The sequence below is a fragment of the Pongo pygmaeus genome, chromosome 6, assembly GCF_028885625.2.
Source record: "Pongo pygmaeus isolate AG05252 chromosome 6, NHGRI_mPonPyg2-v2.0_pri, whole genome shotgun sequence".
NCBI lineage: Eukaryota > Metazoa > Chordata > Mammalia > Primates > Hominidae > Pongo > Pongo pygmaeus.
Genome location: NC_072379.2, coordinates 7,001,399 through 7,028,787, shown reverse-complemented (window position 1 = coordinate 7,028,787; position 27,389 = coordinate 7,001,399). Strand labels below are relative to the sequence as shown.

The window sequence follows — 27,389 nt, the reverse complement described above, 5'->3', positions numbered from 1 at the left end:
AGCGCTTCCGGGGCGGTGGCGACGGAGGGAAGTGCGGTGTTCTAGCCGGTGGCTGCTGTCTCTGGGCGGGCCGTGGGAGGCTCCCGAGGTGGGGGCCGGGCCGGGATGGCTGCAGCGGCGGCCGGGGCCGGGAGCGGGCCCTGGGCGGCCCAGGAGAAGCAGTTCCCGCCGGCGCTGCTGAGTTTCTTCATTTACAACCCGGGCTTCGGGCCTCGCGAAGGAGAGGTATGCGGAGGGGGCGGCGCGCGGGCGGGCGGCGCCGGTGTTCCCCGGGAAGGTGGCCCTGTGGTTCTGCCCACCTCGAGGGGCACTGACCTAGCCTGCATTGTGCTAGGTGCGATTCTGGGCCGGGGCCGCGGCGGGGACCTGACAGCAGGCAGGGACCGCTTCAGGTCCTGGGTCGATGGAATAAAGCCCCGTCGGGTCTATATCACTCCACATCCCAGGTTCAGGCTCTTTGCGCTTTGCTTTGCGTCAGTTCTGGGAAATTAAAATTGAACTTGCCTTTGTTAAGTGGGTAGTCCCCAACTAGAAGCGTGGAAGCAGAGTGGCAGACGCTAGCCTTCAAATGATACAAGCCTGCAGGACCCTGTACAAGTTTTCGCCCAAATGAGGAAATAAATAAATTCCGGGAGGGAGGTATGTGTGTGTGTTTTCTGAGGTGGGGACGGCGACTTTCTCAAAGGATGTCCGGAGCTGTGTTTTGTTACCAGCAAGTCAGAGTTCTTTTAAAGACTGTCCAGGCCGGGCGCCGTGACTCACGCCTGTAATCCCAGCGCCTTAGGAGGCCGAGTTGAGAGGATTACTTGAGGCCAGGGGTTCCAGACCAGCCCGGGCAAGATAGCAAGACCCCCAACTCTACAAGAAAAAAAAAATCGAAAAATGAGCCAGGCGTGGTGGCACGCACCTGTAGTTCCAGCTACTCAGGAGGCTGAGGCCAGAGGATCGCTTGAGCCCCAGTGATTGAGGCTGCAGGTGAGCTGTAATTGCGCCACTGCACTACAGCCTGGGCGACAGAGACCCCCTCTCCAGAAAAAGAAAAAAAAAAAAAAAAAACTTGTCAGTTCAAATGCCTGGGAACTGGCTGGATTTAATTTTCAGGGAGCTATGTGTCTGCAGATGTGCACACCTTTATTTCTTACAAGCATTGGTGTATTACAAATTACCACTAGGAAAGAAACCTGGAGACTTGAGTTTTCATAACAATTACCTGGTGCTACTTCAGATGTGACTTCTTGACTATCGAAATTGCCTTTCTGGCTGGTGGACAGTATTTGCACAGTGATGAAATAATTCCTGTTCTTTTCATTATTTTAAATAATAGAGACGACTCACTGTGTTGCCCATGCTGGTCTTGAACTCCTGAGCTCAAGTGATCCTCCCGCCTCAGCCTCTGAAAATGCTAGGATTACAATTCCTGTTTTTCTAAAACCGGTTTTTGTTTTGTTTTGTTATTAGCATGTGTGACACAAGAGGTCGACATTGAACTTAGCATTTTCAATAGCTAAGGTGAAATGTTTGTATTCATGTTGTGCTTCTGTTTCCTCATGTTTCAGGAGGAAAATAAGATTTTATTTTATCATCCAAATGAGGTAGAAAAGAATGAAAAGATTAGAAATGTCGGATTGTGTGAAGCTATTGTACAGTTTACAAGGTAATACCTCTAAGTGTGCCTTTTAGCGTTCAGTGAATTCTTAAAACTTCTGCTGGAGAATTGTCTCAAACATATTTTTTTAACCTTTGTAGGACCTTTAGCCCATCAAAACCTGCAAAATCTTTACATACACAGAAGAACAGACAGTTCTTCAATGAACCAGAAGGAAATTTCTGGATGGTCATGGTATTTACATAGTGTATCTTTCTGAAATTGTATGGTGAAGTTATGGGTGATCTTTACTATTCAGAATTTAGGAAAGTTCTCTGGCTGTTGCATCCAAGTAAAATTAAAATAAAATTGGTTGCAATTTTAAAATCAAGTTCTTCCTATTTGCTTTATTCATTCTTGGGGCTGTTTTAAGAAGTTGTGTTTCTGGTGCTGTAGCGTGTTCAAAGTTTTTAAATTAAGGCAAAATAAACATGGTCTAATGAATTCATTGTATAATTTGAGTTTATCAAACTTTGTAGGTTGTTCGGAATCCTATAATTGAAAAACAGAGTAAAGATGGAAAACCAGTTATTGAATATCAAGAGGAGGAGTTGTTGGTAATGTGTCATTGTTTGTTCGTTTGTTGTTTTTTTTTTAATGTATTGCTGAGTATGTTGAATGCCTTACTTGGTCGGATTTAAACTAGGTGGCTTTTGCGGAAGTTTCTCGGGGTATATAGCAAAGGTTTATGTTTATCATTTACACTAGCACAATCTTTTAAAAATGTATATGCACCCTATCTCACTAATACCTTCTACTCTTCATCTGTATTGAAAGCCCTCCTAAAGTAAGGCTTACTGATTCACAAATTAGAATTTAAACACTTCTGGCTGGGAACAGTGGCTCACACCTGTAATCCTAGTACTTTGGGAGGTCGAGGCAGGCAGATTACTTGAGGTCAGGGGTTTGAGACCGCCTGGCCAATGTGGCAGAACCCTGTCTCTACTAAAACTACAAAAACTGGCCAGGGATGGTGGTGCACACCTGTCATCCTGGCTTCTCAGGAGGCTGAGGCAGGAGAATCGCTTGAACCGGGGACGCAAAAGTTGCAGTGAGCCAAGATTGTACCACTGTGCTCCAGCCTGGACAACAGAGCGAGACTCCATCTCAAAAAAAAAAAGAATGTAAACACTTTTTTTCAGCACACAACTATTGTGGGACCAAGTTTATAAACATTATACTGTTTGGCCAAGAGTCAGTGTACCTTTGCCATCTATCCAATAGACATTGTTTTTCCCTTGAATTGAGATGTGTGCTGTGTTTTCGTGTTTGCAGGACAAGGTTTATAGTTCAGTGCTGCAGCAGTGCTACAGCATGTACAAGGTAAGCACGGCATTCTTTTAGAACTGAGAGTCCAACCAGTTACCCCTATTTATAGGCTCCACGGTTGTTTAAAGAGAAATCTGTAAATGACTACAAAGTGACTCTGTATTTGTCTTAGAAAATAGTGAGGCTTTTGAAACAGGTAGTGAGGTTTATGCCTACATTTATTCAGTAAGTATTGAACTCCCTTCTCTTTTCTCAGCCTTATAGTAGGAATGTGTCCCCATTGATGAAAAAGTGTGTCTCTGTCCTCAAGGAATGTACAGAATGCAGATAATTTTATGATTTAAAAATTATAGTGAGGCAGGGCACAGTGGATCACACCTGTAATTTCAGCATTCTGGGAGGCTAAGGCGGGAGGATTGCTTGAGCCTAGGAGTTCAGGACCAGTCTGGGCAATATAGCAAGACCGCATCTCTACAAAAAATTTTTATAAAAGTTAGCCAGGTATCATGGTGCATGCCTGCAGTCCTGCTACCTGGGAGGCTGAGGTGGGAGGATCGCTTGAGCCCGGGAGGTCAAGGCTGCAGTGAACTGTCATTGCACCACTGCACTCCAGCCTGGGTGGCAGAGCGAGATTCCATCTCAAAAAAAAGGATAAAAATGTTGGTGATTCCATTTATTAACAGAACACTGAAAAATAAAAAAAACCGAAATGTGGGTGATATTATGTATGTAAATGGAAACTTCAGGGTAAGTTGAAATTTTTGAAAGATGCCTAGAGCAATTAGGTGGTTTCATAAATGAGACAGCATCACTTAACAGTATTTTTTGTAACTTACATTTTTAACTCAAGTTTTCTCATGTAAATATTCTCTATTGGAAAGAACTGGGAGATTTAATGAGCTGAATTAATAATCTAAAGAAAAGAAGAACTTGTTATACTGAAAAAGTGAGCATAGGAAACTGATTTTTTTTCCTGCAATCTTTTACCTCACTAGCTTTTTAATGGTACATTTCTGAAAGCCGTGGAGGACGGAGGCGTCAAGCTTCTGAAAGAAAGATTAGAGAAATTCTTCCATCGGGTAAGTATTTTGAATTTCATTGATAACTTTAGTAAGCATTCAGCAGGTTTTTAGAGAAATATAGACAGACAAGTTTGTTTCTCATATACAAAAAACCCAGAACTTGAAAGTGGCAAAGAGCCTGAGACAGACCGTCGCAAAACTGGAGCAGCGAGGAAACGCATGAGGCGTGCGCTCTGGAACCCTCCCTCCAACTGTGGTGTAAGGCAGAGCTTCCTGCGTTCACCTGGGGCTCTTAAAGAGTCCTGGAGACATCGTTTGGCCTCCCTGTGTTTTACCTGCATCTGTCCTTCTGGGCTTACTCAGCAGCCGTCTTTTGTGTGATAGATTAGTTGGTAAGGAAAACTTAATTATTGGAGTTGCACATTCTCAGGGATTGGTTCTGTTCACTAAACGGGCGTAAACTGTCTTGATGTAGGTAAGAGTTATTGGCCTTGACAGACTTTGACAGATTAGCAATTAGGGAGATTTGTTCCAAGTGCTGTCCTCTTTCATTGTAATTGAATTTTGCATGTTTCACCCTACCTTGTCAAGCTCAGTTTTCAGTTTATCTTTTTTTTAAAAGGAAACAAAAAAAGAGACAGGGTCTTGTCTTGGCTGTTTTGCCCAGGTTGGTCTCAAGCAATCTTCCCTCCTCGGCCTCCCAAAGTGCTGGGGTTAAGGGCATGAGCCAACTCGCCCAGCCCAATTTATCTTGAAGCAACAATTCTCAATTCATTTTCTTCTGAAAATACCTTCTGTATCTATTTTTGAATTCGACTGTCTAAAACAGCTTTCATAGCTATTTTTGAATTTTTTTGTTTCTCTGAATTACTTTTCTTTGTTGTTTTGTCATTTTAATGACCACAATTATCTACTCACATATTATCTCCTGGTTTCTGTTCTTGTCCTCATTTCTCTCTTACCCATCAACATATGGATAGAACTGTTGTCCTGAGTACATGACATTTAGACATTATTTTAGTATAAGATGGCACTCTCGGCTGGGTGCAGTGGCTTATGCCTGTAATCCCAGCACTTTGGGAGGCCGAGGCAGGCAGATGATGAGGTCATGAGTTCGAGACCAGCCTGGCCAACATGGTGAAACCTCGTCTCTACTAAAAACACCAAAAAACTAGCTGGGCGTGGTGGCGCATGCCTGTAATCCCAGCTATTCTGGAGGCTGAGGCAGGAGAATCGCTTGAACCCAGGAGGCAGAGGTTGCAGTGAGCCAAGATCGCACTGCTATACTCCAGCCTGGGTGACAGACCAAGACTGCATCTCGGGGCGGGGGAGGAAGATGGCACTCTCTGTAGTATTTATTAATGGATAGATCCCTCATTATGTTAATCTAATTTGAAGAGCACTAAAGCAGGAAATTAAATACTTTTTTTTTTTTTTTTTTTTTGAGACAGAGTCTTACTCTTGTCACCCAGGCTAGAGTGCAGTGGTGTGATCGTGGCTCACTGCAACCTTTGTCTCCCAAGTTCAAGTGATTCTTCTGTCTCAGCCTCCTGAGTAGTTGGGATTACAGGCTACCACGCCCGGCTAATGTTGTAATTTTATTAGAGACGGGGTTTTGCCATGTTGCCCAGGCTGGTCTCAAACTCCTGACCTCAAGTGGTGTGCCCGCCTTGGCCTCCCAAAGGGCTGGGATTACAGGCGCGAGCTGCCACGCCTGGCCAGGAATTAAATACTTGAAAGTGCTAGCTGGGCACAGTGGCTCATGCCTGTATTCCCAGCGCTTTGGGACACCTAGACATGAGAATCACGGAGGCCAGAAGTTCAAGACCAGCCTAGGCAACATAGCAAGACCCTGTCTATACCAAAAAAAAAAAAAAATTTTTTTTTGGCCAGGCGCAGTGGCTCACATCTGTAATCCCAGCACTTTGGGAGGCCGAGGCAGGCAGATCACGAGTCAGGAGATTGAGACCATCCTGGCTAACATGGTGAAACCCCATCTCTACTAAAAATACAAAAAAAATAGCTGGGCATGGTGGCACGCACCTGTAGTCCCAGCTACTCAGGAGGCTGAGGCAGGAGAATGGTGTGAACCTGGAAGGCGGAGCTTGCAGTGAGCCAAGATCGCACCACTGCACTCCAGCCTGGATGACAGAGCAAGACTCTGTCACAAAAAAAAAAAATTTAAAGCAGTAAAACACAATACTGAATAAACATTAAGTAGATATGTTTGAACTTTGTATCTTGGAATTGGTACTGAGTTGACACTCAGTTACCGATGTCTTCACCACGGCCTTGTTGCGCTGTTTGCTAGTATGTAATTGTACCATAAATGTGAGTCTGACATAAGATTATTTTCAGTTATCAAGGAGCATTATATTCAGTGTACTATTAGTAAATTTTATGCCTTTTTTTTTTCCGCAGTATTTGCAAACGCTACATTTGCAGTCATGTGACCTACTTGACATTTTTGGTGGAATCAGCTTCTTCCCATTGGATAAAATGACTTATTTGAAAATCCAGTCCTTTATTAATAGAATGGAGGAAAGCCTGAATATAGTCAAATACACTGCTTTTCTCTATAACGATCAGCTCATCTGGTAGGTACACCCCGAGGCATGGTATTAAAAGAAGAAATTAAGATAATAAAAACAGCAGTGACTGGATTGATGACAGGTTCTCAAACAGGAACTTGCAGTGGGGAGGATGGGTGTAGGAAGCATCGTCATAGATATTGTCAAAATAAAGCAGTGATTATTTAAAGCAGAACTAGGGTGATTTGGGTTAAAATTTCCAAGCAGAGGAGTTTAAAACTGGTTGCATGAAAGATGAAAGGCTGGGCGCGGTGGCTCACACCTGTAATCTTAGCACTTTGGGAGGTCGAGGTGGGCAAATCACGAGGTCAGGAGTTTGAGACCAGCCTGGCCAACATAGTGAAACCCTGTCTTCACTAAAAATACAAAAATTAGCTGGGCGTGGTGGCGCATGCCTGTAATCCCAGCTACTCAGAAGGCTGAGGCAGGAGAATCACTTGAACCCAGGAGGCGGAAGTTGCAGTGAGCCGAGATGGCACCACTGCATCCCAGCCTGGCAACAGAGAGAGACTTGTCTCCAAAAAAAAAAAAAAAAAAAAGAGAAAATCTTCCTATCAAGTAAGGTTTAGGAATCCTGTTTTTATTTTGGAGTTTTTTCTGAAATGATAAATGTGAAAAGCAGAATTTTTATACTTTTTTTTTTTTTTTTCTTATAGAGATGGGGTTTACTGTGTTGCCCAGGCTGGTCTCAAACTCCTGGCCTCAAGCAATCCACCCGCCTCGGCCTCCCAAAGTGCTGGGATCACAGGCATGAGCCACTGCACCTACTTTCTTTTAAAGAAACTAGATTTCTTTTTTTTTTTTTTTAATCCAAGAAATCCAAAGTGTTATATAAACCAGGAAATTACCTGCTATCGTGAAACTAGGTTTGTGTCCTGCAGTAGGAACAACGCGGGCACAAGACTGCCCAGCATACATGATCCCTGAGAGCTGGGTGGCAACCGAGGTTGTGCACTTTTGGCCTAGAGTAGGTGGACAGAAGCCGTCCAGGCATAGCAGGGAGTGGCCAGCCCTCTTGGAGCTGTTCCGGGACCCTCAAGTTTTATGTTCCCATTGACTAGAGCCCACTTTTTTTTTTTTTTTTTTTTTTTTTTTTGAGACAGAGTCTCACTCTGTTGCCAGGCTGGAGTACAATGGCACGATCTTGGCTCACTGCAACTTCCCCCTCCTGGGTTCAAGCGATTCTCCTGCCTCAGCCTCCCAAGTAGCTGGGATTACAGGCATATGCCACCATGCCTGGCTAATTTTTGTATTTTTAGTACAGACAGGGTTTTACCATGTTGGCCAGGCTGGTCTTAAACTCCTGACCTCAGGTGATTCGCCTGGGTTGGCCTCCCAAACTGCTAAGATTACAGGTGTGAGCCACCGTACCTGGCCTAGCCCAGTTTCTGAATTAGGGGTGTGGCCATATGGTACTACTATAAGGTAAGTTCAGCTAATAGAAAAGGCAAAACTAGTTCCCCTAAAATTTACCTTCCCTGCCAAAATCTTGTAGCTCCATTTTAAGAAGAGAAACAAGTTACTATAAAGAAATTTGAATCCAGTTAATAAACAACTCGGTGGCTTTCCACATGAATTTTATCTCCTAGGAAGACAACACAAATTTCAGGTGAAACCCATCTACTTTTCTTTTTGTTTTTGAGATGGAGTCGCTTTCTGTTGCCCAGGCTGGAGTGCAGTGGCATGATCTTGGCTTGCTGCAACCCCTGCCTCCTGGGTTCAAGCAATTCTCCTGCCTCAGCCTCCTGAGTAGCTGGGATTACAAGTGCGTACCACAACACCCAGCTAATTTTTTTGTAGAGACGGGGTTTTACCGTGTTGGCCAGGCTGGTCTCAAACTCCTGACCTCAAAGGATCTGCCCACCTCGGCCTCCCAGTGCTGGGTTACAGGTGTGAGCCACTGTGCCCGGCCTCCACCTACTTTCTAATTTGACAAATAGTTTATCAGGCAAGCTTACACTGTACTGACTCAGCTGTAGTTGCTTTCTGTGATACGCACACAATGTTACTAAAGTGAAATACTGCCGCGAAATGTAGGAGATGGGAGGATAGTTGTGCTTCTGTAGCATCAGGTCTACAGAGGGAGTGGCTCCTCCACAGATGAAAATGACAGGAAGTGCTTGCAAGTTACACGCATCCACGGTGATAGGGAGATGTAGTGTGACAAGCCAGAATCCAGCAGCAGTGGCCCATGGCCCTGTTTCCACCAGAAAGAGAAGGGTGTCTGAGATTCTGATCTCTGGGACGGAACACAAGCCCTGCCATGGGTGTAAACTGCTGAGAGTGAGGAAGAGTGAAGGCTTAGAGCAGAGGGTCTTCCAGGAGCTCATTCTGGGAGACCCTGGAGCCAGAGTGACCAGCAGGGTTGGCCCTTTGAAGCCTGGAGTCACAGGACAATCTGGCAGCCAGCTCTGGGGATCCTGTTGGCATCATCCTCTTGGAATAGCATCAGACGGGTGGAGCAGGGCACAGCTCTGGTGGCTGCACAAAACTGTTCTGTTGTCACCTCCAGTGTGCTCGTGGGGAAAGGAAAGGTCAGTCCCAGGAAGTAGCAACAAAAAGAACCTTCAAGAAAAACAGCGTCTTAACTCCAGGCGCCAACGCTTACACCTGTCATCCCAGCACTTTGGGAGGCTGAGGCAGGAGGATCACTTGAGACCAGGAGTTCAAGACCAGCCCGGGCAAGCATAGTGAGACTGTATCACTACAAAAAATGCAAAAAAAAAAAAATTAGCTGGGCATCGTGGTGTGCACTTAACAGTCCCAACTACAGAGACTACAGAGGTTGAGGCCGGAGAATCACTTGAGCCTGGAAGTTTGAGGTTGCAGTGAGCTATGATAGCACCACTGTATTCCAGCCTGGGTGACAGAGCAAGACCCTAAGAAAAAGAAAAACAGCACGTTTTGACGGAATTGCTTATTCCAAAGCTGTTAAATACCAAGAAAGACTTTTAAGCCAGGCATAGTGCACATACCTATAGTCCCAGCTACTGGGGAGGAGGAGGCAGAAGGATCGCTCGAGCCAGGAGTTACTTGGAGACCAACCTGGACAATATAATGAGGCTCTGTGTCTACCAAAAAGGGGGAAAAAAAATTTGTCACAAGCAGAGTATATATTACCCGTATGTATTTACTTAGTATATTGCTTTGATTTTTTTTTTTTTTTGAGACAGAGTCTCATTTGCTCGGTCGCCCAGGCTAGAGTGCAGTGGCGTGATCTCAGCCTCACTTCAACCTCCGCCTCCCGGGTTCAAGCGATTCTCATGCCTCAGTCTCCCAAGTAGCTGGGATTAGAGGTGCGTGCTATCAGGCCTAGCAAATTTTTATATTTTTTAGTAGAGACAGTGTTTTGCCATGTTGGCCAGGCTGGTGTTGAACCCCTGACCTCAGGTGATCTGCTCACCTTGGCTTCCCAAAGTGCTGGGATTACAGGTGTGAGCTGCCGTGCCCGACCACCTTCACGGCATTTCAGTGATCTTGAATAGAAAACCCCCAGATCCAGCCTCATTGTCTGTCTCCTTTTACAAAACCGATTCCAGAGTCTGATGCCTGCTAGTTTCTCTGTGCTTTTTCCACGTGCTGCTCCTTCCTGCCTCATTTCAGATCAGATGGTTTGCCTGAAAGCTTGTTTTTCTCCTCCTCCTCTTTCTACACTAAAGATCCGGAGAATTAAAATCCGTGTACATTTCTGAGACCTAGGATCACCTTCCCTGTCTACAGCACACCCATATTTTCCCAGGGGACTAGGGGAGAGAATGCAGCATTACCATATAACCCAGGAAGCTAAGAGACGTCTGCTCCTAAAATGAAACAGTGTGGCTTTGGAGGTTTCCTGCATAATCCTACATGGAATTCAACCAGACAGTCCAGTCCCTTGTGACTTTTTTTAATCTCAAATGGCATGTAAAATACAGGACTATGTAGGAGTAGCCTTTTGCAGGTCAGGATAAAGTTCCAGTGCCTGGACTCAAGTTTAACTCTTTACCTTCCTTAACTTCGCGGTCAGGTGGTGAGCCTCTTGATATAATGTTAAAGAAAAAAGCACCAGTAGTCCCAGCTACTCAGGAGGCTGAGGTGGGAGGTTCGCTTGAGCCTGGGAATCGGTGGCTGCAGCAAGCTGTGGTCACACCACTGTAATCCAGCCTGGGCGACAGACGAGACTCATCTCTTGAAAAATGAAAAAAGATGAGGCCAGGCACAGTGGCTCACATAGGTAATCCCAGCACTTTAGGAGGCTGAGGCAGGAGCACTGCTTGAGTCCAGGAGTTCAAAACCAGCCTGGCAATGTAGCAAGACCCCCATCTCTACATAAAATAGACAAAAATTAGCTGATGGTGGCACACGCCTATAGTCGCAGCTAGTCTGGAGGCTGAGATGGGAGGACCGCTTGAGCCCTGGAGGCCAAGGCTGCAGTGAGCCATGATCGCACCACTGCACCCGGCCCGGGTGACAGAGCAAGACCTTGTCTCAAAAAAGAAAAAAAAAAAAAATTTTTTTTTTAAATAAAAAATGAGCTTTATCCAGGGCTTCAAATTCTTTGGAAAAGTTTGACAAAGTATACCATGTAAATTCAGATTTACCTCAATGCTAAGAATTATGTTTAGGAAAAAGGAAACTCATTTTGATCTCAGGTAGAAAAATAGATTGCTTTGAGTTTTAAGTAGCTTTAGACTTTAAAAAGTTAGAATTTATTCTGTGTTACTAAAAATGACTTGAAAAAAAATTTTTGTTTAATGAGCTTTATCACAGTAGTGGAAAGACAGAAGACAATTCCAAGCATTTAACCCAGTGCTTTTCTGTTGTTGCAGGAGTGGATTAGAACAAGATGACATGAGAATTTTATACAAATACCTTACCACCTCCCTTTTTCCAAGGCACATCGAACCTGAGGTATGATGGGTGCCATAGCTGCGCACAATTACATCCAGGGGCACAGACAGGGCAGGTGGAGTGAGATGGTGGTGCGTGGGGGCGTTTCTGATCGTTTCTGATGTATGTTTTGTCTTAGTGTGATATTTATGTCACTGTATATCAATTAGCACAGAAAACCACATGCAGCTCTCCTCCAGTATGTGACATTCAGATGTGATACAAAAAGCATCATTTTGTGTGTCTGTGTGTTGGTTTTTTTGTGCGTGTTTTTGTTTGTTTGGTTTTTGAGACAGAGTCTCGAACTTTCACCCGGGATGGAGAGGTTCAAGCGATTCTCCTTGTCTCGGCCTCCCAAATACCTGTGATTACAGGCGCCCGCCACCACGCCCAGCTAATTTTTTTGTATTTTTAGTAGAGACAGGTTTCACTATGTTGGCCAGGCTGGTCTCGAACTCCTGACCTTGTGATCTGCCCACCTTGGCCTCCCAAAGTGCTGGGATTGCAGGCGTGAGCCACCACCCCCAGTCCAGAAAGCACGTTTTTAAGAGGAATGAGTCATTGAGTAGAGGAAAATTGGATTTTATTTTACTTTTAATTTATATATTTATTTTATTTATTTATTTATTTATTTATTTATTGGGACAGAGTTTTGTTCTTTTTGCCCAGGCTGGAGTGCAATGGTGCAATCTCGGCTCACTGCAACTTCCGCTTCCTGGATTCAAACAATTCTCCGGCCTCAGGCTCCCGAGTAGCTGAGATTATAGGCACCTGCCACCATGCCCGGCTAATTGTTGTATTTTTAGTAGAGACGGAGTTTCACCATGTTGGCCAGGCTGGTCTCGAACTCCTGACCTCAGGTGATTGACCCGCATCAGCCTCCCAAAGTGCTGGGATTACAGGCGTGAGCTACCGCTCCTGGCCAAAAAATTGGATTTTAGATCGGGTTCTAGGAACCTTTAAAATGCCAGTGATCTTTAAAACAATCGACCTGTGTAGTCTTTTCCTCTGTCAACAGGAGGCCTAATTTTCAGTAGATGCTGTAGTGCTTACCTGGCTTTCCACTCTAGTCCTTAATTTCCCGGTTTCCTGCAGAGAACTTTTAAATGATATCACTGTGTTCTCCCCAAAGTGTTTTCAGAGCTTAACACACAAAAATCATTTTGGCTCAGTTGAACTCACTCTCTTCACTTGTTCGTTCCCTCCCTCTTGTCTTCCCTCTCTCCAATTCCCTCTTGTCTTCCCTCTCTCCAATTCCCTCTTGTCTTCCCTCCAATTTTTTTTTAAGAGACGAGGTCTCACTGTGTTGACTCGGACGGTCTCAAACTCCTGGGCTGAAGCGGTCCTGCCACCTCAGCCTCCCAAGTAGCTGAGACTACAGGTGTGTGCCACCACACCTGGCTAATTTTTTGTAGAGATGGGATCTTGCCATATTGCCCAGGCTGGTCTCAAACTCCTGGGCTCAAGTAATCTGCCTGCCTTGGCCTCCCAAAGTGCTGGGATTATAGGCGTGAGCCACCTCACCTGGCCAAAAATTTAAAAACTAGCCAGGTGTGGTCACACATGCCTCTATTGGGAGGCTGAGGTGGGAGGATTGCTTGAGCCTAGGAGTTCAAGGCTATAGTGAGCCATGATCATGCTGCACGCATTCCAGCCTGGGCAACAGAACAAGATCCTGTCTCTAAAAGAAAAAGACAAATGGCCTGGAACCAATTAATAGATAATGAATGCTGTTTTTCAAAGCTTGGAAAATAAATAAAAAGTCTGATAAGTCATTGTCAACATTAAATGTATTTGCAGTTAGCAGGAAGGGATTCTCCAATAAGAGCAGAAATGCCAGGAAATCTTCAACACTATGGAAGGTAGGACTTCTGTTCTTTGATTTATGATACTGGATTTTCTTTCTTTTTTGACTCAGAGTCTGGCTCTGTTACCCAGGCTGGAGAGCAGTGGCAAGATCTCCGCTCACTGCAACCTCTGCCTCCCGGGCTCAAGTGATTGTCATGCCTCAGCCTACCGAGTAGCTGGAACTACAGGCACGAGCCACTATGCCTGGCTAATTCATTTTCTATTTTTAGTAGAAACAGGGTTTCATCATGTTGGCCAGGCTGGTCTTGAACTCCTGACTTCAAGTGATCCACCTGCCTTGGCCTCCCAAAGTGCTGGGATTACAGGTGTGATCCACCATGCCTGGCCTATTATCTTTTCGGTAAAGAAAATATGGACATTGAAATATCTGGTACCATCTGATTGACAGGAATCAACAAAGGAAAGTTTATTGTTTCCAATGAGTGAAAACTTACTTTAGCATACCTTTTTTTTTTTTTTTGAGATGGAGTGTCTCTCTGTCGCTGAGGCTGGAGTGTGGACTACAGTGGCACGATCTCAGCTCACTGCAGCCTCCATCTCCTGGATTCAAGCAATTCCCCTGCCTCAGCCTCTCGAGTAGCTGGGATTGCAGGTGCCCACCACCACGACCAGCTAATTTTTATAGTTTTAGTAGAGACAAGGTTTTGCCATGTTGACCAGGCTGCTCTTGAACTCCTGACTTCAGGTGATCCACCCAGCTCAGCCTCCCAAAGTGCTGGGATTACAGGCGTGAGCCACCATGCCCAGCCGGCATATTCTGATATGGTGTTTGCCAAATAGCAGCTGGCATCAAAAGCAGCTGGTGTGTATTAAGTAGGAGTGTGTTCTGTTTCTAGATTCCTGATTCTAATTCACCTCGTTGAATCAAGTCGTGTCTGTTCTTGCTTTTAAGATTTCTTACCGGACCCTTGAACCTTAATGATCCAGATGCAAAATGCAGATTCCCCAAAATTTTTGTAAATACCGATGATACTTATGAAGAGCTCCATTTAATTGTTTATAAGGTAACAACTTTTTTCTTTCCAGCGTTAATGATTAATACTGAAGTGGATCTTTCTTGCATGTGTACACGAGTGCATGTGCAAACCTCTTAAATGTTTCTTGGAAAAGATGTTGGAAGTTCTGATTATGGTAAAACTCAAAATGGGTGTTCTTCCAGCATAATAAGTTTATTTTCAGCTCCTTTTAAACAGTTTTGTTATTAGTGAAAGAGGAACTGTTTAAGATTGTGATTTATAAACGTGTGAAGTCTCACGTGCTCTCAAACCAAAGGCTGTCAGAGGTTGGTGCTGCCTGTTCTCGAAATGGCTCTGGATGGGGGCCGTAGCCATGTGTCTGTGCATATGCTGCTTTTGCTCTGATTTTAAAGCTGTGGGCTTGCTAATTCCATAAGGATCGTATTTTGTTTCTGTCAGGACATCGTCTTGTAAGGATATGTACTCAGGTTGTGTTTCTAATTAAAGGCAGTTTTTGATTCAAGAAAGAAGATGGAGCATGCGCACGTGTTTCTCTTCTTTCCTGCCTGAGGCTGTGGAGAAGTTTTCATTTATAAAGGCTCAGAAATGATGCTGTGGGGGAACAGGAAGGAGCGGGATGTGTCAGGATGAGGGAGTCCTGTCCCACTCTGGAAGGTAGACGGGACTTGTAAGCCATGCCTGATAGAAGGCGGTGCCGGAGCAGGCCTGGAATACGAGTGGCAACCCTGTGCTAAGGCAGGGACCCACAGCCCTGTAGAAGCCCAGAGAAGCTCCTGACTTGGAGGAGGTCACCTGAGGAGTCAGAGTGGGGCCTGGGCCTGGAAAGGTGGGGAAGGGAAGTGAAGTGTGGCAGAGAGGCCAGTCAGCCTCCCCTTCCCCCATCCTTGCACAGACAGGCCCACGGCTGAGCATCCATCCCTGGGTGACAATTAATGGTCTGTTTAAAGAAAGGAAACAGTCTGAAGAGACCCAGAGTGGCTAACGTGGATGTCTGCCCCTGAGAATGAGGCCCTGCTCATTCTGGCATTTCTGTCTCCCAGACAGAACTGAGACCTTCATCCTACACTCAGAGTGAAGCCTCCATCTCTGGTCAGCCTTCTGCTTCCCTCATTGTTAAATATGGCTGCAAAAACAAAACTAGAGGTCTCAAAAGAAACATGATTCTGAGGACAGACAAGAACTTTAAAAAATTAGTATCCACTCATTAGAAGAGTTGTATCTATTAATATAAAATTGAAATGGGCCAGGTGCAGTCCCAGCACTTTGGGAGGCCAAGGTGGGAGGATCACTTGAGGCCAGGAGTTGGAGGCCAGCCTGGGCAACATAGTAAGACCCTGTGTCGGCAGGAAAATGTTTAAAAATTACCCAGGCATGGTAGTGCTCGTGTGTAGTCCCGGCTACTCAGGAGACTGAGGCAGGAGAACCACTTGAGCCCAGGAGTTGGAGGCTGCAGTGAGCTATGATCACACCACTGCATTCTATCTTGGGTGACAGAGTGAAACCGTCTCAAAAATAATGAAACACATATCAACAGGTTCATATCCAGGACCAGACATGATGTGACAGTGGAAGAGAGACTTTCAAAGTTCTGAGAGAAAGTGAATTTGAGCATAGAGTTCTTTGCCACGCCAAGCTGTCAACCACAGATAAGACAAAGACATTAGCCGGGGCATGGTGGCTCACGCCTATAATCTCAACACTTTGGGAGGCCAAGGTGGGCGGATCACCTGAGGTCTGGAGTTCGAGACCAGCCTGGCCGACATGGGGAAACCCTGTCTCTACTAAAAATACAAAAAATCAGCCAGGCGAGGTGGCGCACGCCTGTAATCCCAGCTACTCCAGAGGCTGAGTCAGGAGATCACTTGTACCCGTGAGGCGTAGGTTGCAGTGAGCCGAGCTTACGCCACTGTGCTCCAGTCTGGGCAACAGAGCAAGACTCTGTCTCAAAAAAAAAAAAAAAACCACATTAAACATGAAAAGCCTCAAAAAGTTTACCCTCATGTACCCTTCCTGAGGGTGTTACACAGGGTCATCTGTCAGCAGAATAAGTGAGCACACCAAGAAGGAACACTTGGGAATCCAGAACAGTAGTTCTCACGCATGAGACGGTACAAGGAAATCTTGGGGTGATCAGGCTCTTCAGGTCTGCTGGCGACACTCCACCTCCAGCACCTCCGTGACAGCAGGAGGAGGGAGGGCTCTAGGGTTCAAGCCACCAAGATAAAAAGATATTTCATTCATCACATGGTGTGCTTGAGAGTCAGTTAAAGTTGGGCTGTGACAGGCTGGCAGGGAAGGGGAGATTGCAGGAAGAGCATACAGAAAGATATGGTCTGAAAAAGCAAACCAAAATGTTGGAGGTGTAATTCAGAGCAGGAATTGGAGTAGGAAGAATGTCCATTTGTGTATTGAGTGAAAGTTTGAGACCCCATCTCAAGAAAGAAATCATTTTCCTTTGAATGACCCAGGTAATGACTGAAATCTCCATAACCCTGGAGTGTAATGTGCTGTCGGTGCATTTGTATTTTTAGACTCAGTCTACAGACATATTTTGGGGTGTGATAATGGGATTGTGGCTATGTTAAAGGGTCCTTACCTTTTTCTTAATGACTTTGAGATACAATGCACGTACCATACAACTCACCCTCGTACACTTAAAATGTAAAGTTCAGTGATTTCTAGTTGCAAAGTTCATGAGTCTCCAAGACCATCCTCACTTCTGACACCCACTGCGAGTTTGGGAGTACCCGTGACCACCTTTAGGGTAAGAGTTCGCTAGAAGCACTACAGGACTCAGAAAAGGCTTTCTACAGCAGTACCCCCGAGCCAAAGGCCATGTGTTCAAAAACCCCCGGGAGGTGCCTGAAACCGGGGACAGTACCAAACCCTTCACTTACTGTGTTTTTTCCTGTACATACATGCCTGTGATAATGTTTATAAATTCAGTACAGTAAGAGATTAATAAGTCTGGGTGCAGTGACTCACACCTGTAATCCCAGCACTTTGGGAGGCCGAGGCAGGCAGATCACTTGAGGCCAGGAACTTGAGACCAGCCTGGCCAGTGTGGTGAAGCCCTGCCTCTACTACAAATATAAAAACGAGCCAGGCATGGTGGCATGCACGTGTAATCCAAGTTACTCAGGAGGCTGAGTCAGGAGAATCTCTTGAACCTGGGAGGCAGAGGTTGCAGTGAGCCAAGATGGTGCCACTGCACTCCAGCCTGGACAAGAGTGAGACCCCATCTCAAAAAAAGTAATAGTAATCATAAGTGGATGATAACAATCTACTGCAATAAAAGTAATGTGAATGCGGTTTGCTTCCCTCTTACCTCAATATTTTATTATACTGTCCCTCACATAACAAACCATGGGAAACAAAACCAGGGATAAGGAAGAATGGCTGCACTCATAGCTGCGGTTTACTACAGTGGAAGAATACAGGTTAAAATCAGCCCGGGGAAGAGGCACGTGGGGCAGGGCCAGGAGCCACCAATGGAAGGACCAGGAGTCCTTCTATTTGCTTTAGGTTGGTTTGGGTTGGTTTGGTTTTTTGGGTTTTTGTTTTTGTTTTGTTTTGTTTTTTGTTATTTGTTTTTTGAGATGGAGTCCCACTCTGTGTGAGCTTCTGGCTGTCCTCTCCCGTTGGGGTCATGCGTGTTTCCCCATCGAGGATGCGTGGCCGTCTCTATGGAGTGTTGCCATCCAGGGAAGCTCACCTGAGCCTCGAGATCCAGAGATTTGGTGGGGATCGGCCACAGAGACACAGCTGGCCCCACGTGGCCGGCCTTAGTCTCCAGCCCTCCAGAGGTGGAGCGGGTACTGTAAGGGCTTGGGCTGTAAGGGATATTGGCCTGTAGTTTTGTTTTCTTATGATATCTTTGGGCAATGCTGGCTTGATGGAATGTGTTGGGAAATGTTCCCTCCTATTTTTTTGGAAGACAGTGAAGAATCAGTGTTAATTCCTCTTTACATGTTTCATAGAATTCACAGTCAAGCTCTCTGCACCTGGGCTTTTCTTTGTGGGAAGTCTTACAGTTAAGCGTTTATGCCTAGTGTTCCATTATTGGAACACTAAGCTTGTGGGAGTTATTTATATCCTGCTGAAGGTCATCGCCAAGGTCTCATTTTTCACAAAAAAGATTTACAACCTCCAGCATAAATGGGTTAATCTCTATACTTGTTACAGGTTTATTTTGATTTTGTTTCCTCTTGAGTCAGCTTTGGTAGTTTGTGTCTTTCTAGGAATTTGTCAGCTTCAATTTATTTGATTTGTCGGCACGCGGTTTTTCATGGTATTGTAGGTAAAGCCAGATACTCCTTCGTTTTTCCTGTAAAGTCAGTAGTGATGTCTCCTCTTTCATTCCTGGTTTTAGTAATTTGAGTCTTCTCTCTCTGTTTCTTGTTCTACAGTCTAGCTAAAGGTTCTTCATACTTCTGGAATCTTCACAAGAAAAAGGAAAAGTTTTTCAATGTTGGTCTTTTCAGAGAACCAACTTTGGTTTCATTTATTTCCTCTATGATTTTTCTCTGTTGAGTTTGTTTCTGCTCTCGTGTTTTATTATTTCCTTCCATCTGCTTTAGGTTTGTTTGGTTTTTTTTTTCTTGTTGAGACAGAGTCCTGCTCTGTCACCCAGGCTGGAGTGCAGTGGCACAGTCTCGGCTCACTGCAACCTCTGCCTCCCAGGTTCACACGATTCTCTTGCCTCAGCCTCCTGAGTAGCTGGGATTAGAGGCGCACACCACCACGCCAGGCTAATTTTTTTGTACTTTTAGTAGAGATGGGGTTTTGCCATGTTAGCCAGGCTGGTCTCAAACTCCTGACCTCAGGTGATCTGCCCACCTCGGCCTCCCAAAGTGCTGGGCTTACAGGTGTGAGCCACCACACCCGGCCCCACTTGCTTTAGGTTTAGTTGACTTCTGTTGTCCAGGATCTTAAGACAAAAGGTCAGGTCACTGATTTGAGATCTTTCTTCTCTTGAGACGGGATCTTGCTCTCGGAAGTGGGAAGAGGTACTGGGGCAGGTGGAAATGTGAATTAAGGAGCAGAGGCCTGTGGCTGGTGGAAGGCGGCCAGCGGAGGAAATAGAATGGCTATAAACCATAGAGGAGAGGGGAATGCAGACGAGGGGTCACACCTGTCATGACGTGAGCAGGAAGCCAGTACGATGCCCAGAGAGGATACGTTAAAGAGTTAGGATAACGCTGTTGTCTAATGACAGGGTAAAGTGGTTGCCAGGGAGGAGAGGCAGAGAAGGAAGTCTGTGGCTTTCATCATCAGGCTTGGTGTTCTGCTCAGCCTTTTTTAACCGTACATTGCTTTGATAAATTTTAAACATTTTTGGTTATCTGTGGTCCTGGTTGTTGTAGGTTGCTGTGTCTAATGTCATCACTGTAATTATTTGCTATAATAAAGTGAGACAGGATGATATCCATTTGCTCTTTGTAAACTTGTGTCAGTGGAAATCATCACAGAATAATGGACAGTTTCTGCCAATTCTCTATTCTCTCTGGACTATATACAGAGAGACTAGAACAGTGAACCCCTAAGTCCCCATCACACAAGTGAATAAGATTCGGTCTTTGTTGCTTCTCCATGTTGTGTTGTTGGGTTTGCAAGAGCATCTTAAGTCATCACATCAGTCCCTGTGCCTCTCTGATGAGGACATCCGTGATAACCTCCCCACTAGTGCTGTCACACCTGACAAGGTGAACAGCACTCCCCTCTCATGGAATGGGCAGTCTGTGTTCAGATGGCTCTAGCTGACCAAAAAGCATCTTTTTACAGTTGACTTGTCCCCATCGACTTTGAACAGATTGTTATTATATGCAAGTCTCCTTTTTTCTACCATTTCATAACCTCTGGTTTGTTCTGTCTTCCCAGGCCATGAGTGCGGCTGTGTGCTTTATGATCGACGGTGGGTACACGCCTTTGTCTGATTTCAGCCTGACTAAGCTTTTTGTACTTTGCTGCGTCCTATTCTTAAGGATAAATATGTTTTGGGGGTTTCAGTTGGTTGGGGGTTTTTTGTTGGAGACAGGGTTTCACTCTTGGAGTGCAGTGGCACGATCATAGCTCACTGTAGCCTCGACCTCCTGGGTTCAAGTGATCTTCCCACCTTGGCCTCCTAAGTCGCTGGGACTGCCAGCACACACTGCCAGACCCAGCTAATGTTTTTGTTGTTGTTGTTTGTCTAGACAGGGTCTCACTATGTTGCCCGGGCTAGTGTCAAACTCCTGGGCTCAAGCGATCCCCCCATCTGAGCCTCCCAAAGTGCTGGGATTTCGGGCGTGAGCCCCCACACCCAGCCCATTAAGTGATAAATGTGTTGTCATAAGCAATATAGAGGCCCTGTTCCCCATCTGGGACCCCCCGTCTCCTTAAGTAGCCATTGCTCATATTTTTTAAGTCCTAGTTTTCCCGCTCATCAGCAGTAGAGTGTGGGCATCTTTCTGTGCCCCGCCGACTGTGAGCTGGAGACAGCAGTGGTACCTCTCTCGGGGGGTTCTGAGGATTGAATGAGGTCATGTCCGTGAAGCACCTGGCCCATGAGTGCTACGTAATGTTTGTTAAATAAACATACGACCTTCTGAGGTCTTTCTGGGGTAGGCAACCGTTTACCACCCCACGGGGTGTGCCTCAGTCAACTTTTCACAGTGAGATAGGTCTTTGCCTTTTTTTCATCTGAAATGTAACCGGTTTTGTATCTTCTGTTTCTCTTCTATTTGAGGAGCAGAAGGGGGCCTGAGCATTCATTGTTTGCTTTCCCAGACCAGTGAAGTTTTCGTTTGAATACTGTTGTTCAGCGTCGCACAGTAAAATGAATCTTACTGGTATTTTTTGTCATGACTTGCCAGCCTCTGTCCACCCAACGCTGGATTTTTGCCGAAGACTGGACAGCATCGTTGGGCCCCAGCTCACAGTGCTGGCCTCTGACATCTGTGAGCAGTTTAACATCAACAAGAGGATGTCTGGGTTTGTACTTTGCTTTCTGTTCACTTTCAGGCATTGAACGGCTTTTGAAATACATAGTTTTTACTTACAAATATGGGTGGTATTAACACTCCTGTGTTCTCGTGGACTGTAGAGGATGGTGCTACATGCTATTCAGGCCTCGGTCTGAAAGGGTCCTGGGGAAGTCAACCTGAGTGTTTCTGCCCCACGATGGCAGCTGGGGCTGGGTCTTCTGTTAAATACCTTCCCTCAGCTCCCCCCTGAATGGAACGTCCCATTTCACTAGCCCAGATTGTTACGTTCACATGGACAGTAGTCATCGGCGTGGTCTTGGTGTGCACAGACTGAAAGCATTTTGCCTCTCGTTGTGTGAAAATGTGTAGGGGAAACTGGCTGGGATGTGGGGCACTGGGCCTGGGTACTCAGTCTGGCGGCCTGAAGCGTCTACACTGAGTGGGAGAGGCGGGATTCACTCCTCTGGCTCTCTAGACACTGAAATGTCCTTGAGTTCTTTCTCCCTGGCTTTTTTTTTTTTTTTTTTTTTGAGACAAAGTCTCACTCTGTTGCCCAGGCTGGAGTGTGCAGTGGCCTGATCTTGGCTCACTGCAGCCTCCGCCTCCCAGGCTCAAGCTATTCTCATGCCTCATCCTCTTGAGTAGCTGGGATTACAGGCGTGCACCACCATGCCCGGCTACTTTTTGTATTTTTAGTAGAGACGGGGTTTCACCATGTTGGCCAGGTTGGTCTTGAACTCCTGACCTCAAGTGATCCACCTGCCTCAGCCTCCCAAAGTGCTGCAATTACAGGTGTGAGCCACCACACCCGGCCATGCCTATCTTTTCTCAATATAAAATAGTTGTTATAAAGTGAAAGTGAGGAGATGGAAAGCACTTTGCAAAGTTGAAGTCCTGCTTTTAAATGGGCTCTCTACACATTTGAGAAGTTACTAAAATGCTGTGAATTTCTACATGCGCTCATGGTCTTAATGTTCATACGTTGTTTTTTGTTTTGTTTTGTTTTGTTTTTAAGACGGAGTCTCACTCAGTCGCCCAGGCTGGAGTGTGCAATGGTCTGATCTCAGCTCACTGCAACCTCTGCCTCCCAGGTTCAAGTGATTCTCCTGCCTCAGCCTCCTGAGTAGCTGGGTGCCATCATGCCTGGCTAACTTTTGTATTTTTGTAGAGACTGGGTTTTACCATGTTGGTCAGGCTGGTCTCGAACTCCTGACCTCGTGATCCGCCCGCCTCGGCCTCCCAAAGTGCTGGGATTACAGGCATGAGCCACCACGCCCGGCCCATATGTTATTTCTGCATGGTCTTGTATAATTGTGGGCCTCTAAGAGTGCAGAAGCGAGCAAAGGTGAAAGCACCTCTAGGTTTTGTACAACAGTGTGTGGATTACTGCTGTCAACAGCTTACATCTTTGTTGGTTTTTCGTTTTTATTTTTTGAGACAGAGTTTCGCTCTTTGACCCAGGCTGGAGTGCAGTGGCATGATCTCAGCTCACTGCAACCTCCAGCCCCTGAGTTCGAGCAATTCTCCTGCCTCAGCCTCCCGAGTAGCTGGGACTACAGGCGCGTGCCACCACACCCGGCTAATTTTTGTATTTTTAGTAGAGACGGGGTTTGTGCCATGTTGGCCAGGCTGGTCTTGAACTCCTGACCTCAGGTGATCCACCCACCTCGGCCTTCCAAAGTGCTGGGATTACAGGCATGAGCCACCATGCCCAGCCAACAGCTTACTTCTTGACAGTGCTGCTGAATCATTGAATCCTTTGGCCGTGAAAATACCAGGTTTTCCTTTGTGAAGGAGGCAAAAGTGAGTTAAATCGGTTTGGAATCACGCAGGTTATCAACTAACAGATGGAAAGTGACAAAGTATAGGGACCACAGAGAACATGTCACCTGTTTTATGGGTTTGTTTTTGGAGACAGGGTCTCCTGCTGTCGCCCAGGCTGGAGTGCAGTGGTGCAATCATGGCTTACTGCAGCCTTGACCTCCCAGGCTGTAAGTGATCCTCCTACCTCAGCCTCCCCAGGAGTGGGAGCTAGGACCACAGGTGCGTGCCACCACGCCTGGCTAATTTTTGTATTTTTGGTAGAGGTGGGGTTTTGCCATTTGCCTAGGCTGATCTCGAACTCCTGAGCTCAAGTGATCTGCCTGCCTCGGCCTCCCAAAGTGCTGGGATTATAGGCATGAGCCACTGCTCCTGGCCCCACAGAGTGTTTTGAGGATAGAAGCTTACACCAGATTTAAGTTCCTTGTCTACCCAGACAACGAAATTTACAACTCTTTCCAAACAGTTTTCTTGTCATTATACCTTCCTTAGCCTTAGGGACCTATGAAAACAAATTCTGGTTTTATAAGAAGTTTCTTTACATGTTCCTGGAAACTAAATCCTCCATGTTCTTTCTTTGCCTGGATGTAGAGTATTTCAGTAGTACCCCAGTTGTCCGGAGGTCGGATTTCTGGTACCCCCAGCCCTCCAGAACATGGCTGCTAACCCCGAAGTAAGCAGAGGCGGCTTCTGCGCCCAGGGGCGGGGCTGTGCTCAGGCTCCATCCCAGGCCCCAGGGTGGACACTGAGGGTGCAGTGAGGGGAGGGGAGGGGAGGGGCCCCGGGAGCGGTGAGGCCCAGCTTTTCCCACTAGGTCCCCGAGGAGGTCACAGACTCTGACCTGGGAGGCAGTGTCGTAGCATTGCCTAGTCAGTTTAAGAAATAAAAAGGTATATCCCATTTAAAATGTTCATTAGACTGCAGTGGAAAAAGCAACTATGTTTTACAGTGATTTCCACTGGGGATGATGTGAGGAAAAGCTTCGTTACATATTGTCGTAGGCTTCGGTCATGAGGCACGTTAATTTCCTCGGGACACTCACTCCTTGCACTGCGGAAGGAACGAGATGTTACTCTCCTCAAGCAGGGGTCAGCAGACTTTTACGGTAAAGGACCAAATAATAAGTATTTCAGATGTCACGGGCTGTATGTAGATACGTGTTACAACTACTCAACTATCATTTTGGTGGGAAAGCAGACAGACAACACATGAACATGTGGTAATGGCGATGTTCCCGTGAAACTTTGTTTAGAAAAAGAGGGCCAGGGCCAGGCACGGGGGCTCACGCCTATAATCCCGGCACTTTGGGAGGCCAAGGCGGGCGGATCACAAGGTTAGGAGATCGTGACCATCCTGGCCAACATGGTGAAACCCCGTCTCTACTAAAAATACAAAAATTAGCTGGGCGTGGTGGCAGGTGCCTGTAATCCCAGCTACTCAGGAGGCTGAGGCAGGAGAATCGCTTGAACCAGGGAGGCAGAGATTGCAGTGAGCCGAGATCGTGTCACTGCACTCCAGTCTGGGTGACAGTAAGACTCCATCTCAAATGTTAAAAAAAGAATCTAGTTGTATCCAGCCAGAGTGTTACCGTCTTTGTGACATGTTTTCACAGGTCTGAGAAAGAACCCCAGTTTAAGTTTATCTACTTCAACCACATGAATCTCGCCGAGAAGAGCACAGTTCACATGAGGAAAACGCCCAGTGTGTCGCTCACTTCCGTGCACCCAGATTTAATGAAGATTCTCGGTGACATCAACAGTGACTTTACCAGGTGATACCAGCCACTTCTCCAATCAGGCGTCCCCTTTCTAAGAAGAGAAAAGACACAAAGTCCCTTCAAAGCCAAATGACCCAGAGCCCTTTCCACGGGGTTCAAGTGTGAACCACCTTCATGGGCGCCACTTCCAAACAGACCCGGGAGCCCTGAAGTCACTGCTTCCCTCGCGCGGGACTCCCTGAGCCTTTCAAATGCCACCTGCGCCTGTTCCATCTCCTGTTCTTGGTTTGGAATGCTTCTTTTCACAGTCTAGCCATGAGTAATGAGCGATTGCATTTTAGCCTTTTAAATGCCACCTGCGCCTGTTCCATCTCCTGTTCTTGGTTTGGAATGCTTCTTTTCACAGTCCAGCCATGAGTAATGAGCGATTGCATTTTGACACTCGTCTTGCAGAGTGGATGAAGATGAGGAGATTATCGTGAAGGCCATGAGTGACTACTGGGTTGTTGGAAAGAAGTCTGATCGGCGGGAGCTCTATGTTATCTTGAATCAAAAAAACGCAAACCTCATTGAAGTAAATGGTAAGTAGGATTTGGTATTTCAGGAGAATTTGAAAAGTTGTCTTTTCACTGCATTAAGAAACATGGTTAAAAAATAGATAAATAGAACAAATCATGACTGAGATTCTAAGCAGGTGCCTCTGCTCTCAACGTTTGATCCATTTTTTGTTCCTTGGAAAACTATGACAAGACCTTCCTGTCGCACAGGAAACTTTGGCAATTGCCAAAAGAAAATTATTTTCTACAACGCTTAAAAAAAAAAAAAAAAAAAGTTGACTTAAGAAATGTCCCCTTTTTTTTTGGAGACAGGGTCTCAGTTTGTCACACAGGCTGGAGTGCAGTGGTATAATCATAGCTCACCACAGCCCCCAACTCCTAGGCACAAGCAGTCCTCCCACCTCAGCCTCTCAAGTAGCTGAGGCCACAGGCATGTGTCACCAAGGCATGTGTTGCCATACCCAGCTAATTTCTTTTTTTTTTTGAGACAGAGTCTCGCTTTGTTGCACAGGCTGGGCTCAAACTCCAGGCCTCAAGTGATCCTCTGGCCTCCCAAAGAGCTGGGATTACAGGCGTGAGCCACCTCGCCCAGCCCAAAATGTCCTTTTTTAATATCCTGTGATAAAAACATATCTTTTGTAGGGAGAAGCTGCCAGGTTCACGTAGCCGTTACAGCTATCCCTCTGTGCGCCAGCAGAATAAGGCAGACATTTTCTCCTGCCTTCCCGCCAGAGTGGCCAGCCTTGCCCACTGCACGGGGTGACCCGGCAGCTGCTCTGCTGACAGCTCGGCTGCCCTGGAGAGAGGGGACCCACCTCGGCAGAGCTGCCCCCTTGGGAGATGCCCCACGTGTATACTGTGTGGAAATTCAGTGTAAGCATCTTTTTTTTTCCCTTGTATCTTCTCGGGCATACTAAGTTTTTCTCTTTATTATTAATACTTATATTAGTAATTGTATGTATTAGAAACATCAGTTAATGCAAGCCTGATCTAAATTGTGAATGTGGTAAGATCAAAATCCTGACAGCTCTGCGGAGCACTTGGTCTGCAGCTCAAGGATGCTGTCAGTTTCTTTGTTGTTCCATTAGTTGTCCCAGGATGACAACCTTGTGCTTGGTGTGTGTCACCAGCCTTGTGCTTCTAACTCCCTCCCCTGGGTGTCCCGGGCACTTTGCTGCCTGGGGCCTGAGAAACTGCAGTGTTGATATGCTGAAAACTACTGAGGCCTGGTAGGTTTTGTAGGTGGTTTTTTCCCCCTCTTCTACTTGTTACCATTGCTTGGCTGGGCACAGTGGTTCATGCCTGTAATCCCAGCACTTTGGGAGACCAAGGTGGGCAGATCACCTGAGGTTAGGAGTTTGAGACCAGCCTGGCCAACATGGCGAAACCCTGTCTCTACCAAAAAATACAAACATTAGCTGGGCGTGGTGGTGCGCACCTGTAGTCCCAGCTACTTGGGAGGCGGAGGCTGCAGGGAGCCAAGATCACACCACTACACTCCAGCCTGGGTGACAGAGCAAGACTGTGTCTCAAAAAAAAAAAAAAAAAAAAAAAAATTGCCTTGTCTTCTGGGATTTAAGGTCAAAATCAATGCAAATATCTCTTCCTAATTTTACCCAAGAAGAATTTAATTATATATCATGTAACCTTTTAAGTGAGTACCTCTTCCTTCCTCACTGTTGTCTGTCCTTTTTGCAGAAGAGGTCAAGAAACTTTGTGCAACGCAGTTCAACAACATCTTCTTCTTGGATTGACTGATGATGGCTCACCGAGAGCGTATTTAAAAACACTCGGCAAACATTTGGTCCTATGCAAGTTAGTGGTCATATGACGGACTGCATTCAGGACAAGGGTAAAGCACTACTTGCTTTGAAGAATCACATTTCTACTCGGTCTGCTGATCTCCTGAGGTTTTTAGATTTTCAATATTTATGTGGAATTAATTAAAGGTAGATGGCTATATCGCTATCATTCCATTCTTTTGACATGTGAATATTTTACTGGAAAATAAGACTAATAAATTGTTAAAAGGTTTTAAAATTCTGGTTTTGTGTTGAGTCTCTCTCCTGCTGCCTATTTGTAGATTA

The 27,389-nt window shown here is 45.9% G+C and overlaps 1 protein-coding gene across 6 annotated transcripts; it reads left to right on the top strand.

The window, feature by feature from the left end:
- Window positions 1-27,342, top strand: LOC129041049 (vacuolar fusion protein CCZ1 homolog B-like). Of its 6 annotated transcripts, XM_054496185.2 has the most exons (16): window positions 1-225; window positions 1,557-1,654; window positions 1,747-1,840; window positions 2,125-2,202; window positions 2,921-2,968; window positions 3,910-3,993; window positions 6,358-6,533; window positions 11,336-11,417; window positions 13,197-13,258; window positions 14,158-14,269; window positions 20,123-20,156; window positions 21,097-21,214; window positions 24,641-24,799; window positions 25,199-25,326; window positions 25,945-26,175; window positions 27,001-27,342. In XM_054496185.2, coding segments are annotated over exons 1-16 (1,626 nt in total). In that variant the 5' UTR covers window positions 1-105; the 3' UTR covers window positions 27,003-27,342. The 6 variants fall into 6 exon arrangements, 4 of the variants coding, with proteins under 4 accessions (XP_054352160.1, XP_054352163.1, XP_054352162.1 ...); XR_008503778.2 differs by lacking the exon at window positions 25,945-26,175 and having other exon boundaries at window positions 25,152-25,326; window positions 27,001-27,021; XR_008503776.2 differs by lacking the exon at window positions 27,001-27,342 and having other exon boundaries at window positions 25,152-25,326; window positions 25,945-26,077.
- The last annotated feature ends 47 nt before the right edge of the window (window positions 27,343-27,389 follow it).

What these genes read in the sequence shown, in the direction of transcription:
- LOC129041049 (XM_054496185.2), top strand. Translation starts at nt 106, where the DNA reads ATGGCTGCAGCGGCGGCCGGGGCCGGGAGCGGGCCCTGGGCGGCCCAG. An exon ending in AGTGCTACAGCATGTACAAG is followed by an intron (nt 2,969 to 3,909) that starts GTAAGCACGGCA and finishes TTACCTCACTAG; the next exon opens with CTTTTTAATGGTACATTTCT. An exon ending in TAGAGAAATTCTTCCATCGG is followed by an intron (nt 3,994 to 6,357) that starts GTAAGTATTTTG and finishes TTTTTTCCGCAG; the next exon opens with TATTTGCAAACGCTACATTT.